At 35.0% G+C, this 20,855-nt stretch overlaps 2 protein-coding genes across 9 annotated transcripts in view; both read left to right on the top strand.

Moving 5' to 3' along the window:
* LOC132112904 (lysophospholipid acyltransferase 2-like) overlaps positions 1-8,070 on the top strand; it is a 50,999-nt gene extending 42,929 nt beyond the window's left edge. For both annotated transcript variants that reach the window (XM_059520640.1, XM_059520641.1), the window contains exons 6-13: positions 175-229; positions 1,244-1,427; positions 3,348-3,540; positions 4,010-4,113; positions 4,198-4,262; positions 4,359-4,491; positions 5,615-5,766; positions 7,346-8,070. In XM_059520640.1, coding sequence (XP_059376623.1) covers positions 175-229; positions 1,244-1,427; positions 3,348-3,540; positions 4,010-4,113; positions 4,198-4,262; positions 4,359-4,491; positions 5,615-5,766; positions 7,346-7,514 — 1,055 coding nt within the window. In that variant the 3' untranslated portion in view covers positions 7,515-8,070. The remainder of the gene's footprint in view (positions 1-174; positions 230-1,243; positions 1,428-3,347; positions 3,541-4,009; positions 4,114-4,197; positions 4,263-4,358; positions 4,492-5,614; positions 5,767-7,345) is intronic.
* Positions 8,071-11,090: 3,020 nt separating this feature from the next.
* LOC132112908 (kinase D-interacting substrate of 220 kDa B-like) overlaps positions 11,091-20,855 on the top strand; it is a 61,374-nt gene continuing 51,609 nt past the window's right edge. For 5 of the 7 annotated variants that reach the window (XM_059520651.1, XM_059520650.1, XM_059520649.1 and 2 more), the window contains exons 1-6: positions 12,999-13,132; positions 15,711-15,861; positions 17,925-18,023; positions 18,686-18,784; positions 19,902-20,000; positions 20,149-20,247. In XM_059520651.1, the coding sequence (XP_059376634.1) occupies positions 15,730-15,861; positions 17,925-18,023; positions 18,686-18,784; positions 19,902-20,000; positions 20,149-20,247 (528 nt within the window). In that variant the 5' untranslated portion in view covers positions 12,999-13,132; positions 15,711-15,729. Of the gene's footprint in view, positions 11,147-11,436; positions 11,462-12,998; positions 13,133-15,710; positions 15,862-17,924; positions 18,024-18,685; positions 18,785-19,901; positions 20,001-20,148; positions 20,248-20,855 lie in introns of those variants that run through there. The other 2 variants (XM_059520646.1, XM_059520647.1) reach the window with 2 other exon arrangements.

The raw sequence follows: 20,855 nt of genomic DNA, 5'->3' as shown, positions 1-20,855 counted from the left end.
TTTTAGTGTGAATGGCTGGAGACCACTGGCCTCAGACTCCACTGCACGTGCTGCTTCACAATCAAACAGAACTGCATCTGTCTCTCAACTTCTGGATGTGTTTCTAAGTGACAGTGTTTTGTGGGAATGTGTCTGATGAGTTCGGGCCTATGTTTGTGTGTTTTTTTCCCACAGGTTTGATGAAGAGGGAGGAGCACCTAAAGCCCAGTCAGAAATATCTTGCTGTCAGGTATGTGTGAAAGGTATGTTTGTGGTTGAGATGAGATCACTCGTTCACTTTCTGTCTTTTGAAAGAAAATCAACTACAAAGATAAAGTTCCTCTCACTGATCAAATGCAGAGTGCACAGCTGCGTTCTTTAATAATTATCATATTGAGCATAATATTACTCTGCAGTGCTAAAAAAAAAGCATACCACTTGCAGACTCGAGTCATTCACAGTCAGGCTCTGAAGGCTGTTGCCAAGCAACTGAACATTCCCGCCATATCACGTGAACCACAGGAAGTCGTCAGGATTCGGAGGTTTCGGAAATCACACCCTGCAGTTAGTAAGAGCAGTTTTGAATAATGATAGTACCGTGGTCCTGTGGTCACAGAGTGTTAGGCAATATGTCAACATTTACATAATGGAGGAGTTGCATGCTTGTTCAAACATGACATAATGTCAGGTTTGATCATTGCTCAAGTGCTGGTTACATATGCAGCAAACTTATCTGTCTAGCGAGCTAGCTATAGGCTATTAGTTTTATATGTATTAAAATATAGTAAATTTAGTTATTAACATTTTATTAATTTATCTCATTTTTATTTGTCAAATGTAATGTGCACAAATATATATGTTTATAAATAACTTCAGCAGCATTAATGTTGTTTTAGGCATATTTTGGTACTTATGTTATCTTATGTTTCTAGTTTGTAGCATAGCTTTTTTTAATGTTTTTTTTTTTAAGGTAGCTTATTTTAACTTAAGTAGCTTGTTGAGAAGCTTCCTCTTATTTCATAGCCTTGATAAACTAGTCAATGGCCATATTGAAGTGATTTGTAACATTCTCTGCTTTCTTAAATACTGGAAAACATTGCTACAGTAATATTTTATTATATGTAAATTATCCTTTGTCATCATTGTCTTTTACAGAGCAAATCAGGTTTTGGCGCTTGATATTGGGTGTGGCTTGTTTTTTAAATCAGACATTACTTAAATCATTTATTTGGTGACTTGTTCTTTCCTTGTGTTTGCTGTTCAGGAAGATGCCCAGTCTGCTGGAGTATCTGAGTTATAACTGTAACTTTATGGGGATCTTGGCCGGCCCGACCTGCTCCTATAATGATTACGTAGCCTTTATAGAAGGCCGATGCTACGAGCCCAAGCACCTGGAGTCAAACGGCAAAGAGAACGGGAAGTTGAAGCAGAGTGACCCTTCACCAAAGGTAGTGTGATTACATACACCACTCTCCTGCTCCCTCTGGTGACTGTATCACATAGATTATATACAACGCATACTTCTACAAGATCCTGACACATATATATATATATATATATATATATACATACATATTAACTTTTAATGTTTTTGTATTTTTTGTATTTTAATTTTATTTAGATTTTTTTTTTATACACAATCTGTTTTAGCCCCTTTACCCCTTTAATAATAATTTTGCCCTTTTTATTTATTACAGAGCCAAAACAAACCCCAAGTCATGCATGAAAAACCAATGCTTAGTAAATGTGAATGTTTAGTAAATGCAGACCGCGATCATAAACTAAACAAAGAGCATGTGAATGTGGATAAACGGGAAAGTAATGACCACTTTAGGACTGATTTTGCCAGGTGAAAAACCTGATGTCACAACCAGTCTGGCAGACCTTACAAAGGAAATGCTCTTTGATTGAGGTAAACAACGCTACCTTTGGTGGACTTGAGAGACAATGAGAAGCACTCAGAAGATTTTAGATTTAAACTCAACTGAACTTCATTGTATGCTCCAAACTTCCTTATTGCATTATCAGTTTTTTTGTCATGTGAATGAATGACAACCTATATGGCCAGGAGTTCATATTTCTCAGGCTTGCTGTTTTGAGTGTAGCTCTGGTGATCAACATGCTTTTATGTCCATTTCCTCCTCAGGAATTTCACAATGAGACTCCAGCAACATTTTAACCCAAGTAAACCAGTAAAAGCTGCAGACCTCATTAAATCTTGTCAGTGATGTATGCGTTTCGTCCTCAGCAGGCGAACATAAACTAAAGCATTTGTTGAAGCCGCTCGCTCCGATGTTTCACAAGAGCCTGAGGAGGCTGAGTTCCCAAATTAATTTCCTCTCACACAGACTCATTGCTGTATTTACCATCCTGCTCTTTCTGCTCCTCAGTGATTTGATGATGGGAAAGGAAAATGAGCTTTTAGATACTGATACATAATGAGACTGATATTCATAGAGACTTAAAAAAATATACTCTACTAACCTACACTACTGTTCACATTATTCAATATATTCACTGCCGTTGAAAAGTTTAAGATCGGTAAGATTTGTAATGTTTGTTTTAATGGAGTCTCATATGCTCATCAAGGCTGTATTTGATCAAAAATACAGAAAAAAAACTGTAATATTGAATTTTCAGCAGCCATTGCTCCAGTCTTCAGTGTCACATGATCCTTTAGAGATCATTATAATATGATTTGATAATTTATTATCAGTATTGAAACCCTTGTTTGGATTTTTTTTGGAAACCTGTGGAAACCTTTTTTCTTTCAATTCTTTGAATAAAAAGTTTAAAAGAATCCTTTACTAGTCTTTACTATCACTTTTTTTCCTTGCTAGATAAAAGTCTTAATTTCTTAAAAATAAAAAAGAAAGAAAATATTTACCGACCCCAAACTTGTGAATAGTAGTGTATATTTAAACACAAAATTACAATTAGGAATAAACACTGCTCTTTTGAACTTTTGATTTATCAAAGAATCTTGGAAAAAGGTCCCAAAAAATATTAAGTAGCACAACAGTTTCCAACATTGATTTCTGAAGGATCACGTGACACTGAAGACTGAAGTAATAATGCTGAAACTTCACAGGAAGAAATTATATTTTAGAAGTATGTTAAAAAAGAGAACAATTATTTTAAATTGGCATAATATTTCACAGAAATACAAATAAATGCAGCCTTGAGGGGCATAAGGAACTTCTTTAAAAAACATTACAAATCTTACTGAACCTTAACCTTTGAACAACACCGTATATGAAGCACAACAGTGTTTCTATTTAAAATCATGTTTTTTGTTTTTCTTTTGAAGACACTTTCATGAATTCTATTGCTCTAACTCTCTGAGATGGTCTGTGTTGTTCTTCTAGAGGGATGTGATCCAGAAAGTGTGCACGTGTGCTCTGTCACTAATAGTTTATTTGCTGATCTACACTGCCTACCCTACGGAGCGTGTCATCGACAACACCTTTATGGCCTCGAACCCTTTCTACATCCAGGTCTTGTACCTCTACATCTCCATGTTGGCTTTACGCCCCAAATACTACTTTGTATGGACGTTAGGTGAGTCAAACAGATGTGTATTAAATTACACATGTATAGACTTCATTAAAACCTGCAGTACACAACAAAGCACACTGAAGGAAACATTTGTTGAACTACTGAAGAATAATCTTATTCCTGACACATTACATAATGGAAATACCATGACATATTTGCGTAAAACTGAATAGGAAATGCATAATAACCGTTTTATTACCACTCAGTCAATAAAACACTCAGTGTGTTTTAATGAGGTCATGTTACAGCAATAATTTTAATATATTTATTATTGCACAATGCATGCTTTTTCACATAATAACAAAAAAACAGTATATTCTTTGCATGATAGTAAGCATAGACCATTTTCAAATATAATACTGCCCTCTTGTGTTCATAAAAGTTGGTTGGTTATTTTTTGTCATAGTGAATCAGATAATGCATCAGTCACTTTGTGATAGTGTTTTCACTAGATTCTTTCACTCTTTCACAGCCGATGCCATCAACAATGCAGCTGGTTTCGGGTTTAATGGCTATAAAACAGATGGCACGCCCAAATGGGACAGAATCTCAAACTTAAGAATACTCAATATTGAGGTAAGACACAGACAAAAACCGAGTTTGTCTTCTCACTCCACCTAAACCCTAATATATCATCTCTTCTCTTCATGTCCTAAACAGTTTGCCACCAGCTTCAAGATGTTCTTGGATAACTGGAACATTCAGACGGCACTTTGGTTGAAAAGGTGAATGCTTGAAATAAACAGAATAATCTTGACCGAGCATGGGTGCGCTTCCTGAAATTCCTGAAACAATGTGAGCTTTGTTGCTGTGCTCTGCAGAGTGTGTTATGAGCGCTGCCCTTACAATCCGACTGCGGCCACATTCCTCCTCTCAGCCATCTGGCACGGAGCTTACCCGGGCTATTACCTGACCTTCATCACAGGCATTGTTGTAACAAAGGCAGCACGGGCAGTGAGTATTCTTTACACGAGATGGGCTGTCAAAACGAGATTTAATTCAGAATTATATCACAAAGTACCTGAAGAAGTGTTATCTTCTGTAGCACATCTATTGGGAGCAGTCCTGATGGAAAAATACAGTTACATTCATAGAAAGAATTGGAAATTGGTGTCTCTTATGATAAATCAGAGGCATGCATTGATAGAAAAAAGACTATATGCGCTCAGTCGAGGTTATTATTCATCTAGTGGTGTGCTGCATAATACCGCCATTCCTCTGTCGCATGGTAATGATCAAGGCCTCTCTAACTAAAGAGAAAAGTAGGTCACTTAGTTGCAGTAGTCCTTCTTTAAATGCTACTGCGAATGTAAACTATTCAGCCCACGGCATTGTTTGCATGAAACACTGCTGCTTCCAGAGCCGTTTCACTTTTTCAAACCCGAGGAAGAATTTTCCAAATTCCACAATGAGACTTAATATAAATGTAGTCAAAATGACGGCACTTACTGAAGATTCTGTTAATAATCAGAATTTGGATATTATAAATATATGCATGTCACATGAACTACTGTCATAACCTGACTAAACCAATAATGCAGATTTAAAAAAAAATCTGAACAGCTGTTTGGAGTTGGTAAAAAAAAATTAAGTTTAGTTTTTAAAAATGTTGAAAATGCTCACCCAGGCTGCATTTATTAGATCAAAAACAGTAAAAACTATATTTCGAATTTAAATAAATATTTTCCATTTTAATATATATCAAAATGCCATTTATTCCATTTTATAATTTGTTATTTTATGACAAAGCTGAAGTTTTAGCTTCCATTACTCTTCAGTGTCTTCAGTGTAACGCAGATCTTGCTTAATAAAAGTACGGATTTATAAAAAAACAAAACAAAGCAAAGCAAAATAAAATGGAACCAAATTAAATACTCACCCAAATTTTTCAATGCTGCTGAATGGCTGTATATTATTAACAAAAGTTCTCTTCCTTATAAATTATTATTATAAACCTTATTAATCTGAAAATGAAGGCAGTTTATTTAAAATATGATCATTTATGTTTGAAATGTTACATTTTACTGTCAGAGTCCTTTTTTGAGCTTTTAAAGTTATACAGTTTCCTCTTTTTCAGGTAAGACACAATGTGAGGCAACACTTCCTGGGCTCTGCCGTGCTTAAGCTCATCTATGACGTGATCACGTGGTTCAGCACACAGATGGCCATTTGTTACACTGTTGTGCCATTTGTACTGCTGGCAGTGGGGCCTTCACTAAAGTTTTATAGGTCAGTAATGCGTTTGCACCATTATGTGAGAATTCCAGGGCAGGACTCCAGCCATTACAGATTCACCTCCACTGACTGACGATCAGCATGCAACAGGCTGCCCAGATTGTTTATAAGCGAGCTACGTTGATAAAACATTCATAAAGAAGTGAAATGCTTTAAAGAGCAGGTCAAAAAAGGCATTGTTAAACCACCTGCACCACTGAGCTGTTGCTGAGAGTTCTTAGTGGAAGATGTGAAGCTGACAGGTAAAAATGAGAGGCTGATTCTATCTCCGCTCGCTGCGTCTTGCTTTATTCATTAGACGGCTTTACAGGCCCGAGTCTGGTGACACTTTACGAGCTGGCAGAGGACCATTTATTTCACAGCTTCTGCTGAGATAAAAAGAAATCTATGATGGTCATTTGTTGGAGCAGTGCTGTTAAATGAGTCAAGAAGAACACATAAAGTATTTTCATTAAAGAGAGCGAGAGTTAGGCAGAGAGATAGAAGGCTGTGGGAGCTCAGCCCAGGAAAGAGTCCATTATGTTCAGGTCAAGAGAACCTCACTACATCTCAGTGAGAACAACACTGTGTTGGAAAGATATGGAGAGATGACTGAATGGATAAAGACCAGAGAACCCCACATTTATAAAATAAATATTTTATTTTATTTTATTTTTTATTTTATTTTATTTTATTTTATTTTATTTTATTTTATTTTATTTTATTTTTTTATGTGACCCTGGAGCAAAATTTTTTAATGCCAAAAATCATTAGGATATTGACGAAAGATCATGTTCCATGAAGATATTTTGTACATATCCTACCATAAATATATAAAATATATAAATTATAAAATATATAATTTGATTAGTAATATTCATTGCTAAGGACTTCATTTGGACAATTATTATTATTTATTTATTTTGTAAAAAAAAAAAAAAAAACTGACCCGTATGACTGGTTTTGTTTCCAGGGTCGCATATTATATTATTGGTAATACTTTAATTTAGAGACCAATTCTCACTATAAACCAGTTACTTATTAACATGCATATTACTAGCATGTTGGCTGTTTATTAATACTTATAAAGCAGATATCAATGCCTCATTCTGCATGTCCATATTTTAGATCCCTTTTTCTACCCCATGCCTAAACGTAACTACTTTATGAACTATTATTATGCAGCAAATTAGGAGTTTATTAAGACAAAAGTTGTAGTTTTAGCTAGTTAATTGTGAGAATTGATCCTCAAAAATAAAGTGACCAAAGTGTTTATAATCTATGTGTAGTATATTATTATACAAAATTATACTTCCCCAGTGTTTGGAAGATTACATAACTTTTTCACATAAACGTCTTCTCCCAAAAATATCCACATAACAATACATTTAAAAAAAAAAGACATTATTCTTTGTTATTTATATCGTCATATAAACACTCAGTATACATTTAGCAGTGCTATAAACTTAACATGTCAATGCAGTATATTTATTTTTAAATGTCTATAAATAAGATTTTACACTGCTAAAAATTGACAAATGGCAAAATCACATAACTGAGGTTCCTAATGTGCTGTTCCTTTTGCTTTCTCCAGCTCGTGGTACTGCTGCATTCACCTGCTCTGCGTGTTGCTGGTGCTGGTTTTACCCGTGAAGTCCAGACGCACGAAACAACAGGAACAGCTGGGCAGCGTTCAGGCCAGCGAACAGAACTGTCTCTCCTCTCCTGACAACAACTGCAACCAGAAGCAGAAAGCCACATGAGGGCAGGAAGGGCTGCTCGACCCGCACACAGCGCTGGGAGGAACTCTGAATCCAGTACTGAGAGACGAGAGCGGCCATTTCCTCCATTAGATCCAACCACACTGACAGAGACATAAACTCCAGCAACAGTACAGCGATTGGAGATGGGTTTTAAATGGGAAATCTTCATAGGATCATATGAAATTGGTTGATTAATGATTAAAATGGTGAATAACTGACTTCATTGTCAGTTAATCGGAAGTTGCCTTAAACACTCTGTATATTTCGGACCTGAAGCCTCGTATGGGGATGGTGTTACATAGGAACGGACCAGTCATCGTTGGCTTATTGATTCACTACATTAGTGCAGGAAGTCTAGCACTGGAATCTACAGTACCTGGAAGGTTTCCGCCATTGTCAACCTCTCTTTTAGTTCTTCTCAATGGAAATGTGTGCGGTAAATGATAAGAAACAAGTCCAGTTGCGTGTTGCCAAACTTATAGGCCTTAGGTTCCTATCTCTTGCCTTTGTTTTATCTTTAATATTTCTTAATTTCTGTGGGTTTCTAGTAGTTTCGTATCTGCTGCTTTCTTTCTTAGTTTTTGTCAACATCTTTGGGACAAGAATCAACGGTAAGAAAACCGGTTCTTTTTGTTTATTATTATTTTTTAATTTTGGTTGGATTAAGGGTTATATTAATGCTCTTTATTTTTTTTTTTAATGGGTTGTAGGTTTCCTCAGGGCACACAGGTCTTGTTTTAGACCATTTTAGATTTTCCTCTAATATCTGTGTCTCTCCCGCGACTCAGAGCCCATCTGGAGAACACAGAAGACCATTCGATAATATTCCATATCACAGCTTGTTCGTGTTTTTATGTTACAGACAGATATGGGAAGTGCAATAACTGTATTGTTTCCATAGGTGCATGTCAATGGAAACTTGGAAAAACTTTGCAAGCAGTGCTAGCGCTCTCATCACATCAACAATAGTCCGAATTTTGTAGTGGTTTGGTATTTAAGTACACTACCAGCCAATAGTTGGGACAAATCAGATTTGTTCCTCTTGAAACCCTGTTGATCTAAAGGCGTATGCTTGAAATGAGTAAATATGCATACAAATTGTGCCAACATAGTAATTCCTTAAAACTGAAATATGTAGGTTTAATAGCGTTTTTTTATTTATTTATCTTTTTTGTCCATCTTATCCATTCTTTTGTTTCTTTATCTATCTTTCTTTTGTTGCTTTTTGTTTTGTTGTTGTTTTCTTGTCTTTTTCTTTTTTCGTTTGTTTTGTTTAACTCACATAGTGTCAACCGCAGTGCTCAGCATGCTTGGGAGCTACATAATTCCCATATTTCCATTAGTTATTTGATAGTTTTGACGACAGTATTATTCTAAAATGTGGAAAACTGTAATAATAGACTCTTAACTTTTTGCTGGTGGTGTACATGCAGTAATCAGATACATGCAGTTTCAACTTTTATTTAATAATGCATCAATACTCTTGGGCCCTTAAGAAACCTGCAAGTTGTGTGATTTCATATAAGAATTTTTCTTCAACTGTGATCTTCTAAAAGGCTTTAGAGAGCCTTGCTCATTTTATTCAAGCGTCTGGAAAATCAGACCTCATCATATTTTTATCTCAACATTTTATCCCTTGTTCAATATGTTAGTTTTTGTTTTGGTTGGTTTTCATTTGGTAATGAAGGGCTGAAGGGACTAAAGCATTTACCAAAGCGAGTCTCACTGAATTTGTGTTAACTAAGCAAGTTCAGGAATAAGAAAATCATATTCTTGGGCGTGAAGTTGACCAGCCTCCATTTGGAGAAAACACACTGAACCAGCCCCTGTGGTTTCATAAGCACACTTCTCTAAAATCTTATTGTATTGTATTAATTACCATGATGAGTTACAGCCCTGTACCAACAGTTTTAGTTACTGCAAAACTAATATGAAGCTTAATAATAAGCAACTCTGCTGGAAACATCCAGATATATACTGTATAATTTCTCTTTTTTTCATAAAGTTTTTGGTTAGTGAATTGTTTTAACTGCCCAAAGGCAATATGTCCCACAGAAACCAGTGTACTAACTAGCACCGCAATGCAAAACTCGTTTCAAATGTCCAAAGTGCCAAATCACATGAGGTGCACTAAAAGATCACGTTATTTGTACAGGTTTACAACAGGGTGAGAGGTTTGTACAAAAAAAAAAAAAAAAAAAGTCATTTATTTGGTCTGATGCTGACATTATTTTTACCTACTGAGATTTTGGGAGGAATTATTTTTCACTCCCTCCCTATTTGCACTTTTGCTAGGAATGAGTCGGGGTAGCGCTAACTTAGAAAAACTGCAGAAGCAATGCAAGAAACCTCAGTGCTACTCAACAGTTAGAGTACGTGCTTAATGAATGAATTTGCCCAAAATGTTAAATTCATTGTAGCAGCAAAGGAGAATTAAGACGGTGTTCCAGTGTAATAGGGATGTATTATAAACAGGCTTCATCCATAGAAAGACGTTAAATGTGTGTTCACTGCTGTTTATGTGTAAACATCATCTCTTTGTTCAGCTAAATACAGCCTAACATCATCTTGTTAAGCCCCAAGTAATAGTGGAGGCATGTTTTTAAGGCCTTACTTATATGTAACATTTTTGGTTCAGCCATCATCTATATCAATACCATTTCCAACTACTGATTCTACAAAGAATGACCCAAAGCGGTGTGAAACTGTGTTGACTACTGTCAATTTTTTTATTTTTTATTATTAATAATATAGTACATTTGTTGTCTATTCGCCTTCTCGGTGTCTTGTAGGTCTTTAATGGTCATACAAAATAAGTGATTGTGGCCCTTAGTGAACAAGCAAACCCCCTTAACTGGTTGTTAAAGCTTTCCAGATATCGCACAGAATCAATTAACTTTTCCATTGTAGTTCCTACTGACTGGTTGAGAAGTCTCATAACCTGGCAGTGCACAGCATAACTATAATGTAATGTGTTTGTGGAGAGATACAGAAATAAGTAACCCCTAACATGTTAGCTACTTTGATATATATCAGTTCACCAATATACATTAGAAAACACTAGGTTGTCTGAGCACATGTACTTTGATCGAGAACTGTCCAGAGAACAAACACAGCCTCTTTTTATTTTCTGTAATAATCATAATCCAAGATGTGCCACTTACCCAGCATTTGAATTGTTTGACAAACGGAAGGCTCTGAAGTTGTACCAAGCCAACGAGTTTTCCTTTGAATAAAGGATTTGACATTAAAAATGAATTCCACTACCATGATGATAGTCTCAAAACAAATAAACCATATTTTCCTTCCCGGTATTCGTCTGAGTGTTTATTGGTTTTCCTGTGGGTAATGCAACAATGGTTTACAGCAGAGATATGACACTGAATGATTAAAAATATCTATACAATACTGTGACATTTCAGATGATAGATAGATATTTAATATTTTGTTAATACATATAAGTCAGGTAACTACAGTCTGTCGAAACATGGGCGTGGCCTTGTCCTGTCCTGGGCGTGGTTTGCGCACTGTTGGTGTGGTCATGTGTAGTTAATTTTAATTTCTTCCACACCCCTGTGCACACAAAATGGCTGTGCTGTAACACAAGACTGCCTCCAGACAGAAAGGTTATGGTAAGCTACAAAGTTATGTGAATTATATCGGATAACTTGTTTTTCTCTGGGAGGGAGATGTACAGTAAGTTACAATTTTCAATTTTAATTATGTAAACAGACTGACACGTGTTTTGATTAAGACGTGAATTCATGCCAATTTGTGAAAGTAGGATTTTAATTATTTTTAAAGAAGGTTAAATTATCTTTGAGACACTGCTGGTGTGTTAAAAGAGAGCACAGTGGACACACACAGCTGAGCTCCGGCTGTCAGGACACATGAGCGCTTCCTTCACTCCACAAGCAGCTTTTGTTGCGGACATGGAACTTATTAAGGTCTGTTTGTAAACACGTGTGGACTATGCTGCATTCTTTTACAGATACAATTAGCTATGCTATGATTCTCTTTACACTTTTAATACGGTGGGCAAATAGGTTTGAGCTGCTTCAAGAAGTGATTTTTCGCGGTGCTTGTGTGAACTTGTTTACCACTGTTTCTTTGTGCCACACTCTGGAGACCGACCCTCAGAGCAGCGAGTCCCAAACCAGATCTAACTCAACCGCTGCCTGGGAGTCTTTAGAAAACGACAACAAAAACATTGTGCTGTGTTAAACCTGTATATAAATATTTAAATCGATATATGGATAATGTCATTAATTTAATATTTTTTAAGAAAGCAAAATAATAATGTGTGATTTATTTTTAAGTGCTTTAATATTATTAGTTCTATGCAATATGAAATTCAGTATATTTTAAAAGTAAAAAATTATATTTTGCCGTTCATGATATTAATCTACACAACCCAGTAAGACAAAAATATCTATGGGGGGTCCGCAGTCCCTGTATTATAGGGTGCAGGTATTGTTTGATCTCAGAACAAAATTCCATTTCTGACCATTTAGATCATAAAATTGATAGCATTATTATTAATCAAACTACTACTATTATTATTATTATTGTTAAATCATTATTATTGCTGTTTTATTTATTGTTGTGATTGTTGTTGTAAATACATTTATAACTCCGACTCCAAATGAGACACCACAGACACCATCAGTTATAGAACATTATATTCATATTGAAAATAATAAATATATTTTTAAATAATTGCAATTGATTAATCATCATTGAATCCATTGTAGTAAAATAAATCAAAATACAACAATTATCTATTTGACAATACCCCCCCCCCAAAAAATATATGTTTATATATATATATATATATATATATATATATATATATATATTCTTACAGTCTCATGAATATTTGTTTATTATTGTGTCAAAAACATGAGTAAAAAAATCTGTTCTTTTTTTGGGGGGTTCATCAAAAACAATGTTATATTCATATTGCAAAATAATCATATTCCCATTTCAAAAGTCACTTTACTACCATTATTTATGGCAAGTTCGTTTTACTGATTAAAAAAAAATCAGTACTTACACACTCGCTGTTTCTTTAAGGGATTGTTGGCTTTACAAAGTATGAAAATCATATCTATTATTAGAACTCCATTTCTATATTACTATATTTAGAGACTGATGTAGTGCTGTTTGCTTCACTCTAATAGGAAATCCATATGTGCTTTCTTAGCCCAGTGACCTTTCACAAAAATTTATAAAGAACTTTTCGTTTATTTAGTTACTAATAAGTACAATTCTTAGCAAAGTTGTGTACGCTAATACATACCCTTTATCAAAGGCGTGTCTCATGTGGGCTGGACCTTTTAGGAGGCCTTAATTATAACATCAGATTTCATTAATATTAATGAGTGAAGCTCTGCTGTAGTAGGATTCACAGCACATGTGTGCATTGGGCATCACTCCAAAGAAAGGCGGGGTCTATCTAACACTTCCTCTTGCATTATTCATGAGCTCCTGGAGTGACAGGCAGAGCCCCGGTCGGCTTGTTAGTACACTGTCTGAGTGACAGTGTGAGTGGAGTATCAACTGCAAAAGGATAGAGAAGCTTTTGAAACCCAACTAACAGGGAACTCTGGCTTAAGGTGAGTCAGCAGACTAATGAGTGTGAAGAATGATGTTAGTGTAAATGGATTGTATATGGATTATCTGTTATGAATGGGTTATCTTCACTAGTCTTTGTGTGTTGTGTATTGGGACTGAGAGAGGGGGTGAACCTTGCTCGGTCAATATTTGGCTGAGGGTGTCCCTGTGATTGGCTGTCTCTTTTGTGTGATCTCTCTGGAGGGCTGCTGGGATGCTTTCAAGGGTGTGTCAGCAGTTCAGAGATGAACAAAGGCTGATTGAAGCGGATGTCTTGCATTACCGGATCTGTCACCTTTATCTCTGCTGTGAGATACTGACGTTTATGGATAAGACTTGTATTTGTTGTAACCCCGCTGGTTGGCACGTTGTCAGCTGGAAGCAGCTTTTGGTGACTGGCTTTCATATTTGAAGGGTTGTACTGGGCTGCTGAGTTGGCAAAATAGCCCTGGAAAAAAAGTACTTGCAGTTGGCCTTATTTACATTGTTTGAAAGCATCATTATAGTGTTTTATGTGCATATTATAGTACAGCTTAACCGTTAAATCTGTCTAAATTACTGGCCCTGGTAAGTATTTGGAAACAAATGCTTAAAATATACGAATGTCTTTGCTTCATATAGCATATAGCAAACCTTGTATCATTATTATTGTTAATTTGAAGACAGATGACAAAAGCATGCTTTTTAAAGCATAACTGTATATATAAAAATATATATTTTGTTAGGGTTTAAGTTATAAGGCATTACATTAACTGTTTGAAATTAAGACAAAAGTGTGTCATTGTCAGTGGATCATGTTTTTGTTTTATAGTGCTGAACGACACCTGTGGTTACTCAGACGGGACACCTGTGTGAACTGGAGGACAACACACTTCATAAATCCACTAAAATGTCAAATAAAAAAAAATGGCTCAGAAAATTAGCTGTGAGGAAATGTTGTTGTTTGCAGATGTCACATGATTTATATTAATATTAAATGCAGTGTCATTCATACAGTTTAAAGTTTTAAGTGTGACCCCCTCCCCCAAACAAACACACACATACACAAAAGTTTGTTTTTGTGAAAAGTGGGGACATCCCATAGGCGTAATGGTTTTTATACTGTACAAACTGTATATTCTATGTCCCTTCACCAACCCTACCCCTAACCCTAACCCTCACAGGAAACTTTCTGCATTTTTACTTTCTCAAAAAACTCATTCTGTATAATTTATAAGCGTTTTGAAAAATGGGGAGATGGGTTATGTCCTCATAAGTCACCCTCTCCTTGTAATACCTTTGTCATACCCATGTCTTTATACACAGTTGTGTCCTGTCACAAAAAAAGAGCACACACACACACACACACTTAAAAATTTTGCTCTTTACAACAAATGTCACATAATCTCATCTCAGTACATTTATAGAATAGTTATGCTTTAATAATTGTGCCTGACATTTGATAAGAATGTCAGTATTTTTGTATCAAAATATTAATAGTCTCAAGGTTAAATTATTTAATTTTCTGTCAAAAGATACTGAAGTAAGGATTTAGAATTCAGTTTTGTGTTGGATGTTAAGAGTTGATGTTGATTTATTAATGGGGGATTTGTGTACACAGTCAATCGTTGTTATGGTAGAAAACTTAACTTTAAAGTGAAATATTAAAAGTTAGATCTTTGGAGTAAGATAACATCCTCAAATCTTCATTATTTGGAATTATATAGTGTAATTCAGTGATTTAATATTTTAAATGTATAGCATCTTTTCTATGGTTCCCTACATTTTGGATCCATTCTTTAAACACACAATTCCAAATGTGACTTTTTGACAAAAAGTGAAGTTTGATGATTGAGCACAAATTCTTCCATATAAGTGTGCTTGTTTGTGTTTAATGAATGAACTTGGAGTAAAGTGCTCTTTTCTGGGGCAAAGCTTAAGCCTTGTTAGTTTGCTTAAAATGCTTTCCCTTTTAAGGACCATTAAAAACTATCCCTTCAACATAACAACTTAGTATAAGTGTGTGTGTGTGTGTGTGTATGTGTGTAATCACCCCAATGAATACTGGTGTAGTTCCTGTTTATTGTTCAGATAGCATTACAGGCTTTTAACTTCACATAATGAGTCTTTATCCTAATCGATATTGATAAGGTAGTCGCCTACTGTCTGTTCTGTTAGCATAGGGTTCATCATTACATCATCACACCTTCAATACCACGACTTAGGTGCCCTTGAGCAAGGCATCGAACCCCCAACTGCTCCCCGGGCGCCGCAGCATAAATGGCTGCCCACTGCTCCGGGTGTATGCTCACAGTGTGTGTGTGTGTTCACTGCTCTGTGTGTGTGTGCATTTCGGATGGGTTAAATGCAGAGCACAAATTCTGAGTATGGGTCACTATACTTGGCTGAATGTCACTTCACTTTTCACTTATTAACTCAACAGTTTGTGCAATCCAGCAAGACTGGGCTTGTTACTGTCTGTCTTGTTATTCCACATCTGTACTTCTGCTTCAGGAGGAGAAGCCAGGAGTTTGTAATGCCTGAACAGAGGAGATTTTCATTTAATGATGTATCTCTCCTGCTCTCTTCCACGTTCTCCAGTGGAGTTCATAACACAGCCATGGACGTGAGCAGCTCTCTGAAGATGAGCTCTCTGACCACCCAGAGTCTCTTCAGCTATGTGGAGGAGGAAAACCTTTCAGCCATCAAAGCTCATCTGGACAAGTACAGAGAGGTGGACACCAGAAGTGAAGTGAGGAACCCTTAATGCATTATTCTGTGTTGTTTTCATCTGGGAGTTCATTCACACAGCATATTGATTTTTTTGTAAAAATCTGATCTTTAGGACTGGCTGTGTGCATTACTATTTTTCAAGTGTTGAAAACAGATTTGTTTGTTGCAGCATTTTAGATTTATTTTAAGATATATAGCATTAGAGGCATTACTCTTTACACATTAATGCTGTGTCCAAAACCACTTGATTGTTTGCTCATTCATCATAAATTATGTAGTAAGTGAATTAAATGATTAATTAATATGAATGCATGAAAATTAGTTAATTCAAACACAAGTAGACACTATAATGTGCATTGTGTTGAATGATGAGTGGGGAAATTTTTTATTTATTGTGATTTTGCCAAAATAAAAAATGCAATTGAAAAAAAAAAAACATTTCGTAAAAAAAAAAAAAGATTATAAATCTGCATGTGTGTGTACTGTGTATATACACTGTATATATTTATATATGGGTCGAAGACAAGACGTCCCATTTTTGTACAAGTGATTTTATATGCATATTTGGGTGAAATAATATTTCATTGTCATTCAGCATATATTTATGTAAAAATTAAACACATATTCTGAGCTGTATTGTTTAAAGTATATCAAGGAAAAAGTGATCATACTGAATTGTATTATGTTAAATGATTAAAAACATCTAGCTGACAGCATACATATTCTGACCTGTATTTAGGAAAATATATAAAGGAAAAGGTGTTCATACTGAAAGTTGTTGTATGTTACATGTCTTGCTGATGACTAGGAAAAACCTAGTGGGATGAAGGAGAGTGGCAAAGATTGATAAAGTAAAATTTAAAATGACAATAATTAGTATTTTGGGGCTGCACTGTGATCCTGTGAGTCTATTTATGTCATTATCTAATGATTTTCTTTTCTTTTTTTTTATAACATGCCTGACAAGATGTTTTGGTATATAAACTATTGTTACACTAAATATTTTAGTGAGGTCTTCTGAAAATCATGGGAAATATATATGATTTAAAAATAATAATAATAATAATAATAGTACACATTCAAATGCTATAAACTTTTTTTATTTATTTATTTATTTTTTGATGCTTAAAACCCCCTTTTCAATTTTTTGATCCCCCTAAAAACTATTGGTTTGTGAAGCTACACAATTTTGTCAAAACAATTATTTGTTTATTATATATCAGTATGACTATTAAAAAATAGTAATAGTGTATTATTATTAGTGCTGTCAAGCGATTAATCACGATTAAACACATCCGAAATAACAAGTTTATATATATATATATATATATATATATATATAAAAATATAAGAATATAAATAGAGAAATGTATATGCATGTAAATATTTCCAAAATATATATATATACATAATAAATATACACAGTACACACACACACATATTATGTAAACAACGGCTTTTATTTAGGATGCGATTAATCGTTTGACAGCACTAATTATTATTAATCAAATATGGTTGAACTATGATTAATACTATTAAATAAAAATCAAAACAAGAAATGTATTACTGTTGTAATACAATTATTGTTAAATAAATATTGAGCTTTTATTAAAAAAAGTGATTATACTGTGCTTTTTTCAACTGCTTGAACTATAAAGAGAATTGAGAATTGTTTTTTTTTTCTTTGTGGAAAAGTTCTGGTGTCTTCTAGAGCCCTTTGAATGAAGGGTGCGAACAATTTATGAATACCAATTGAAAGCAACCAGATTAAAAAAAAAATAATTAACAGGTTTGAGTTTGGATGTTTGATCACTACACAGAGAGTTGTAAAATCGGTTCTGTCACACCACTTTCATGATGTGTCTAATGCTTAAGCGTTACGGTTAAACTGTGGAAACAGTGTATTTACTGTAAATATGTTTCTAGTTCATTTATACACACTGGGGAACGAGCTGCAACTATTGTCTTTGGTAACTGACAGCATGCGGTACATAAACATTACGTTGGAACTTATTCTGAATATTTCTTTTAAATTTGCTTCCCCATGACTGATATGTGCTAACTTGCTGTCTTCTGCTGTAGAACGGCCAGACTGCTCTCATGCTGGCCTCAGAGCAGGGCAGTCTACAGATCGTGCAGGAGCTCATCCGGAGGGGAGCAAATGTCAACTTGGATGATATTGTGAGTAGCTCTGTAAAAAAAGTGCAGCAGAGCGACACAACATTAGATATCCTAGCATGAAATGTTATCATGTGGTAAAACATAAACTCGCACTAGGTTTTGGAACAGGATGATATGATTTTAATTTTTCACCAAACAGCGACTGTGAGTCACACATCCGTCCCCCTTCACTCGTTTACAAAAGGGCCAGTGACAAGCAAGGATGTCTTAGATCTATCCATCATGATTGAATACCATGATTGTTTTAAATCTATACCTTTTATTTTGGTTGTTTTTTAATATCTTTATTAAATCTGTTGTCCTTGTTGGTATCTCTGTCTGCTTTTTTAGACTGCGGTTCTTCAGCCAGATGTATGATTTCATAGGTGTGGGTGGGGCGTAGAATCAAAATAATTGGTACCCTGTACTGTCATTTTGTAAATGACTAGATGAGGAGGTTTACACACACAGACACTTGGAGCTTCTCACTCCAGCAGATACATAGTATAGTATATAACCTTTCTGGTGACAGAAGAACCTTCACTATGACCACCTGGTATGACCAGCTGGTATGATCTGAAACCCCACAAACATCATCCAAACACAAGATCTTTAGCTCTTCCTGGGAGGATGATGATGTCCATGTAACTAAACAAGGGTGTTTTTTTCCCCACTTGTCTCAGGATTGCTGGACAGCACTGATTTCAGCTGCTAAAGAGGGACACACTGAAGTGGTGAAGGAACTCTTGGAGAACAATGCCAACGTGGAGCATCGCGACATGGTAAGACATGAGCTGCCTCACAGCAGGTAGTTACGCTTAAATCAACAATTGTTCTCCAATTTATCATTGTAGATGATGCAAAGTTCTTCTTTACCTCCTTGAAAATTGTTTTAGGTTTTTAATTTTCAGTTTTGCAGTATGTTAATATGTCTCAATCAATTAAACTTAAAAAAATTAATAAATTACACACACACACATATATATATATATATATATATATATATATATATATATATATATATATATATATATATATATTTATATATATTTATTATTATTATTTATATATTAAAAATAAAAAATACATTTATTAAATTTAACAAATTATACAATTATTACATTTTATTTGTTACTATTTGTGAATTAAATCAATCTGCAAATTAATTAGATAATATACAAAAATATAAAATACATGACATGAATAATTATAGATGTATATACGTTTGTATGTAATTGGTATATATGGTATTTTCTTGGTAAATTTTATGAATCAATTGAATTTCACAATAATATATATATATATATATATATATGTGTGTGTGTGTGTATGTGCAGTATGTATGTCTGTGTGTGTGCGTGCAGTATAAAAAGTACAAATATAAATTGAATTTGTGTATTAATATATTAATTTATGTATTTTGTTAATTTGTTTATGAAATAATCATTCACAGTAAATGTTAAATTCAAAGCCCTAGTCTTGAAATTAGGATCCTCAACCATCCTATTTGGTTTAATTTCATTCCTACCTTGCTGGAACATGTGATACGTGATACTTTGTTTTTAAGATCAGCAGTTCTGTGTAGTTCTTGGATATATGGTGTCATGCTGTGGTCATGCATACCATACCCTATGACAGCTGTGAGCTGCCTATTTAGATTTTCGGGTGCATTTACACATTGAAAATGGAATGTCTGAACGTGTTTGTGTTGCCCATAAATGCCGCCTGGGTAGCAGCTAAAGCTTATAATAACAAATAAGGAAGATGAGAGACAGCTGATAGCTTGAGTCACTCCCTGACTCAGGGAAAATGTGTTTATCCACACAGTCCTATGACCGTGAGATTACTCCTAAGGACCGTCATGTGGGAATATAATGACCTTGATATGTTTGTGTGCAGGGGGGCTGGAGCGCGCTCATGTGGGCCGCTTATAAGGGTCGTGTGGAGGTGGCACATCTACTGCTGGAGAAGGGAGCACACCCAAACATCACTGGACAGGTCTGCAGAGCCCTTTCCTGTTCTATGTACAAACATTTATTGTACATTAGAAACTCTGTTTGAGGTGTAGGTGAAAATGTGGCCCTATTTAATCTCTAGGCTTGAGTATTTTCTGTGGTGTCTAATTGCTTTATGTCTGTCCCAGTAGTACAGTGTTTACCCCATCATATGGGCGGCAGGAAGAGGCCATGCAGAGATCGTTCAGCTGCTGCTTCAGCATGGAGCCAAAGTCAACTGCTCTGACAAGGTGCCTTATCACTCCCATCTCAAGCATCGCTGAGCTTTCATAGACTAGTAAACACTGGTGCTGGACTAAAAAGCCTGAGTCAACAGTTTCCACATGAGACCAATAAATAATATACACTACCGCTCAAAATTTGAGGTCAACATGTGTTTTATTTTATTTTTTTATTATTATTATTTTTTTTTAGCAAGGACACATCACATTGCAATGATAAAAAGTGCCTCCCAAGATTTCTATTTCAAATGAATCCTGTGCTTTTGGACTTTCTGTTCATCAAAGAATCCTGCCAAAAAAAAAAAAAGTTTCCACAAAAACAGCGAGGAGTACATTGAACTGTTTTCAACACTGATAATTAGAAGAAATGTTTCTTGAGCACCAAATCAGCATATAAGAATGATTTCTGTAAATAATGCTGAGTTTTAGCTGTCATCACATGAATAGATGTTATTTTAAATTGTATTTGTTATCAAATGAATGAGACTTCTTTCAAAAAACTTAAAGAAAATATTACTGACCTCAAACTTTTGAACAGTAATGTAAATAATAAGTAATTGCAAAAAGAAAGTAGAAAAAAATGACAAATCTTACTAAAATCCCTGTAGTACATGGTC

Source organism: Carassius carassius, chromosome 32 (assembly GCF_963082965.1).
Source record: "Carassius carassius chromosome 32, fCarCar2.1, whole genome shotgun sequence".
Taxonomy (NCBI): domain Eukaryota; kingdom Metazoa; phylum Chordata; class Actinopteri; order Cypriniformes; family Cyprinidae; genus Carassius; species Carassius carassius.
This window is presented reverse-complemented; position numbering and strand designations above follow the sequence as displayed.